The sequence below is a fragment of the Salmo salar genome, chromosome ssa14, assembly GCF_905237065.1.
Source record: "Salmo salar chromosome ssa14, Ssal_v3.1, whole genome shotgun sequence".
Classification (NCBI taxonomy): Eukaryota; Metazoa; Chordata; class Actinopteri; order Salmoniformes; family Salmonidae; genus Salmo; species Salmo salar.
Window position 1 is genome coordinate 10,054,153 of NC_059455.1, and position 6,000 is coordinate 10,060,152.

The following is a 6,000-nucleotide window of genomic DNA, read 5'->3' on the forward strand; positions in this document are numbered from 1 at the left end:
AGATGCCCTTACAGACACATTACAGGACTACAGAAGTGAGGGTTATTTTGGAGAACTGGAAAGAGGTTGAAGAGATTGCAGAGCACTGCAAAATAAGTGTACAAACAGTGTGTAAAAGACAGCCTAAAACAAGCTTAAGATTTAATGACTCATTGATGATGAGCATTGTAGGACAGAAAAATAGTGACCAAAGTGATGGTGAAAGTTATCTTTTAGCAGGTGCTTGACAGTTTGAGCTGCATAGATGTTTTCAAAAGAAGAATTGCAAGATAATGCAAGGGGTCCAGTCTCTCAACCCAAAGAGCACAACATTCTTGAATGATGAGCATCTGTTTGTCTTTGCTCAGACCTTTGAGTCAGATTTACAGAACCTCAAACATGAGGTTCATCAAACCAAGTGGCTTCTTGATAGGAGAGAGAAAAGTGGAAGGGACAGACTGTCTACTCTCCTTGACTTTGTTGTGTTTCTAAAACCTTATAAAGAGGACTTCCATGAGCTATTTCGACTTTGTAAGATTTCTGTTACACCAGTCAGCAGTGCTTCTTGCGAGAGAAGCTTCTCAGCTTTAAAACTGATTAAAACCCACCTTAGGACAACAATGGTTGATGACAGGTTAAGCCACCTGGGAATTCTCAGTGTTGAGTCAAGGAGGGCCACGTTCCCCTCAACATGGATGAGTTTGTGAAACATTTTGCCAGTTCTCACCAGAACCGCAGAATTATACTGTTTTAAATCTACCTAGGATAATTTGGCACTTAGACGGTCCCTCTGGTCATGATTAAAACCTGCACTGTGTATTAGCTAGTACACTGACATTCTAAAATGATAAATCCAAAGGGTATCATGTCACACAGATTTAATTTGGTCTTGATTAGGCCAATTCCAAAACTGTTCTTTGCTATAGGTTAAAATAATATATATGAGCATAAATATGATACTGTAAGTTTGTAATATTGATGGGCACCAAAATTATAATTTTTCAAGTCCATTTTTGCTTGATACCTGGTATGTCAAATTGCAGGGTGTTTTTTTGTAAATTTACTTTTTTTTGTAAGTAAACTATGCAATTTATGTAACACACAAATGCTATCTTATCTCTTTGGTGCTTGAGCTTTATTTTCTGAAAATATTTAGGGTCTTCAACACTTATAGACCCAGATTATATATTCATGAAAACAGAGTGACCCAAGTCTCTCCAGTGTGTGTGTGTGTGTGTGTGTGTGTGTGTGTGTGTGTGTGTGTGTGTGTGTGTGTGTGTGTGTGTGTGTGAGAGAGAGAGAGAGAGAGAGAGAGAGAGAGAGAGAGAGAGAGAGAGAGAGAGAGAGAGAGAGAGAGAGAAAGAAAGAGGGAAAGAAAGAGGGAAAGAAAGAAAGAATGAAAGAAATTGAGCTGCAGAGGTGGAGACACTGACTATTCATAGTAGGTTAAAGAATTCTAGTGAACGAACCCTTTTGGACCACTCTATCTGCCACATTGAAGAACTCCGGGTTAAGTCTTCCTGTCTGGGTTGGCGCCCCCCCCCCCTTGGGTTGTGCCGTGGCGGAGATCTTTGTGGGCTACTGCATGGCAGTATCCAGGCTACTACGCGTCCGCGCGCAGTTTAGAGGGAACGTTGCCGTTTAGAGGGAACGTTAGGCCTAAGTAAATTACGGTATTAAGACTAAACAGGATGCGCTCTTAGGCCTACAGCTCGATGGTGGTTATACTGGGTTGAATTCAGTTGAAGTGAAACGTTCAGATATGGAATGCTACAAATCGAAATGTAGCATAGAGCTGAACAGATTCCATATTCTACATGATAGACAATTATATATTCCCATCTGAGCGGTCTGTATCACGTCGGATGTATTCATGGCATTTCTATCTGCAACGTTTGACAACATTTGGCTACTTTACGTGGCGCTGGTGTTACGCTTTTATTACCAAGTGATACAGTAGCCTAGTATCGTTCCATTTGATTTGGTTTTAGTGTATGATTTACCCCCCATGCTGTTGATCAACGTTTGGATCGGTCTATTTTTATACAAATACTTATCTACCTATTTTATTGCTGACAAAATAAAGCAAAGAGTGACAATGCTTGTTCTGTTCAATAAAATGTGTGTGATTTACAGGATTGTAGGGGACAATGTTGTCTGTCAAATGACGTTTGTAAATAAAAACAGTACATACATTTAAAAATATATATTTTCTATTTTCTATAGGCCTGTTATTTTAAAGTGATAAATGCCTATATAAAAAAAGAACAGTGTAAAATATATACAAATAATTTAATAATTCATTGTTCAAATCAAAATTAAATAAAAAACCTTTTTGTAAAATGTAAGGGGAATTAGGTTATTCTGTTTATGATGGAGTGTGTTGATGGACCTCCCCTTGGCCTATGACGTGCTACGGTGCGATGAAGTAGCATATCTTGAAGAGAAACAGTCAGTAGCCTATAGACAACATATAATAGAATATACGTATCTTAATCTCACGAAACCTAGTGTAAATTACCGTTTGGCATAAAAAATGCCGAAAACCGTTGGCGATACATTAATTGGTGTCCTTGATGACTTGGGAATGACTAAACTGAAGGGGTTCAGACAAAAACTCTGTGAACGCAAGCAGGAGCCAAAAATTCGCAGGGGCAATGTTGAAAATTTGGACCCAATAGATTTGGCAGACCTTCTGACTCGTACTTTCACTGAAGACGGGGCTTTGGATGTGGCTATAGAGGTATTGAGGGCAATTGACTGCCATGATGGCGCAAAGGAACTGACGGATTTCAAGAAAGGTAAATCGAACATACGCCCATTGGACATTTTAATATATATTTAAAAAATGTCATTTCATATCTTTGAAAGGTTTGAAAAACACTTCAGTTAACCCAAAAGTAGTCTAGAAGAAAACGTTATTAAATAAATAATACACGTGTTTTTAAATTGCATTAAAATGTCCGTATGTAAAACTAAGGAAGTTGACCGTTTTACATTCTATTTTGCACATCTGGGCTGAGTGATAGCCTAGAGGATATTTACATTTGCAACTCAAAATAGGCCTTATACATTATACAATAAACACGTATCTTTAGGCCTATTATTCATATTTCTATTCAATTGGTGGTGTCTCGTGAAGCTTATTTTACAGCTCAAGAATCTTGGGTAACATCGGGTGCTGCTAAGGGAAGTGCACCTGGACCAAATAACATGATCAAAGGTAAACACTAAAGCAGGTGTTATATAGCCTAATGTCTCAAATACGTTATTAAAATGTAGGTTTTACTGTAATTAGTAATGGTTTATGTAGGGACAAATTCAACATGTAAAGTATTCTACCTTGATGAACAATCACAAAAGTCCTTCCTTTTAATTTCTTCATTAAAATGGTAGGTGAAACTGCTGCCCTCCTCTAAATCTTCAACAGCATTTTTCACTCCCCATATTTAATGCTGTCTGAATAACAAAAAGTGCATCATCAGGCCTATCCTCCAATTTGCACACCCTACACGCACACACACACAAAAACAGGCACCATTAAAGGAGGAGTGTAGAGATATAGGCCCCTATCAAATACATTATGTATGCCTTGCAGTCCGTCACCTTTAAAATTCCTAAACCATGTCCTATCTCTACCTCAGACAAACACTTTGTGGACCATCATCGGACGGCCCTGATCGACAGAGTGAGCCAGGTGGCACCCATCTTGGATAGGCTCCTGGAGAGGGGAGTCATCACCGTAAATGCCTACAGTGACGTGAGGGCTGAAAGAACCAATCAGAACGGGATGAGGGAGCTCTTAGATGTCCATCTGAAAGCATCTGGGTCCAAAGGCAAAGATGTGTTCTTAGATATCCTGATGGAACAGGAGCCATACCTAATCAGTGAACTGAAGGGGGAAAAATGGAGATAGGGGCCACTTGATTTCTTTTTTTAGGGCAAGGGACAAACATTTGATGATAATAATGCACTCTGTTTTTCAGTATATTTTTACACTGGAAAAATGAATTCTCTCCAAAGTTTGCAAAAAATGAAAACCAATTATATTGACCCGCTGTTTTTTTCTTTTCATGAGCAAATACTGTGTCGTGAATTCTAATCATCTAGCTGTTTGGAACTCAACAATAGAAAACATACGAATACGTGTAGTAACATTGTATTATGTAGCCTATACAAATGAGTGCATCTGTGCTTTGGCTACGTAGTTTCTTAAACATAAACAATTCGAGTTTCCATTGGACACATTCAGGTATGCCCCTCCATTTTGTTCTGTCTGCTTTTGTTTGCATCAGTTTCTTCTGTTTGGTTTCGTTTGGTTCCTCGTTAGTGAATACATGCTACCATCCATATATGGCTGCCTATAGAAGTAGGTGGGACAATCATCTTGCAAATGCCGCGTTCACGTGCTAATCGGAACTAGGAAACTGACATTTCCGACAAGCTAACTGGTTGTAGTTATTCACATTCCGCGTTCAACCAGTTAGCAAGTTGGAAATGTCAGTTTCCTAGTTTTGACTAGCACGTGAACGTGGCATTAGCCTGTTTTTAAATGTTCCAAAGTATTCTTCCTTTCACAACATGTTTTCTTAGTTTGCTTGTGTGCCAATGCTTTGTTTGAACAAAACAAATGAACATAGAGTACCACAGTATGAGTCATAATACCCATAAAACCTAATGGTCAAACAGGGAAATGGTTCCAATTGTTTTTCCACCATTCACTTTTCCCATAGAGGATTTTAGAAAGACTTAAAATAAGGGGTGTATTTCATATACGCTTACCCTGGCGTGATGTTTTGATAACCGTGTAAATCTCTCTAGGACAAGATGACTTTTATCAATATATTTGCCTGTATTTACCCCCCCCCCAACCGCCCCGCCCAAAATGAAATGCTAATTAGCTGCTAATATGGCTATCATAAAGAACTGCAAATGCCATAACGATCTGAACAAGACCGCTGAATTGAGGCAAAAGGAAAATTTTTAGCTAAATGTAGTAATGAATAAATTGGCCAAAATTTTTTTAATTGACAATTCTGTGAACTGTCTTGTGCATTTTCAAAACAAAGAGTATATATAGAGCCAAATATAGCCGTGGGCAGTAGTGGTGCTAAGAAAATAAATAATGATAATACTTTTTTTTCTTTAACCTTTATTTAACTAGGCAAGTCAGTTAAGAAATATTATTTTCAATGACGGCCTTGGAACAGTGGGTTAACTGCCTTGTTCAGGGGCAGAATGAAAGATTTTTACCTTGTCAGCTTGGGGATTTGATCTTGCAACCTTCCGGTTACTAGTCCAACGCTCTAACCACTAGGCTACCTGTCGCCCCAAATATATACAGTACCAGTCAAAATTTTGGACACCTTCTCATTCAAGGGTTTTTCTTTATTTTTACTATTTACTATTATTTTACAATGTAGAAAAGACATCAAAACGATGAAATAACACATATGGAATCATGTAGAGCTTTGCACACTCTTGGCATTCTCTCAACCAGTCACCTGGAATGCATTTCAAATAAAAGTTGTGTTAAAAGTTAATTTGTGGAATTTCCTTCCTTCATAATTCGTTTGAGCCAATCAGTTGTGTTGTGACAAGGGAAGGGTGGTATACAGAAGATATCCCTATTTAGTAAAAGACCAAGTCCATATTATGGCAAGAACAGCTCAAATACGCAAAGAGAAACGACAGTCCATCATTACTTTAACACATGAAGGTCAGTCAATCCAGAAAATGTCCAGAACTTTGAAAGTTTCTTTAAGTGCAGTCGCAAAAACCATCAAGCACTATGATGAAACTGGCTCTCATGAGGACCTCCACAGGAAAGGAGTTACCTCTGTTGTAGAGGATAAATTCATTAGAGTTACCAGCCTCAGAAATTGCAGCCCATATAAATGCTTAACAGAATTCAAGTAACAGACACATCTCAACATCAACTGTTCAGAGGAGCCTGCGTGAATCATGCCTTCGTGGTAGAATTTCTGCAAAGAAACCACTACTAAAGGACAGCAATAACAA

The 6,000-nt window shown here is 38.4% G+C and overlaps 1 protein-coding gene across 1 annotated transcript; it reads left to right on the forward strand.

Moving 5' to 3' along the window:
• Window positions 1-2,403: 2,403 nt before the first annotated feature.
• LOC106568745 (apoptosis-associated speck-like protein containing a CARD) lies at window positions 2,404-5,279 on the forward strand. Its single transcript, XM_014139356.2, has 3 exons — window positions 2,404-2,780; window positions 3,122-3,202; window positions 3,624-5,279. The coding sequence occupies exons 1-3, from the start codon at window positions 2,516-2,518 to the stop codon at window positions 3,893-3,895; spliced, it is 618 nt and encodes a 205-aa protein (XP_013994831.1). The 5' UTR covers window positions 2,404-2,515; the 3' UTR covers window positions 3,896-5,279.
• The last annotated feature ends 721 nt before the right edge of the window (window positions 5,280-6,000 follow it).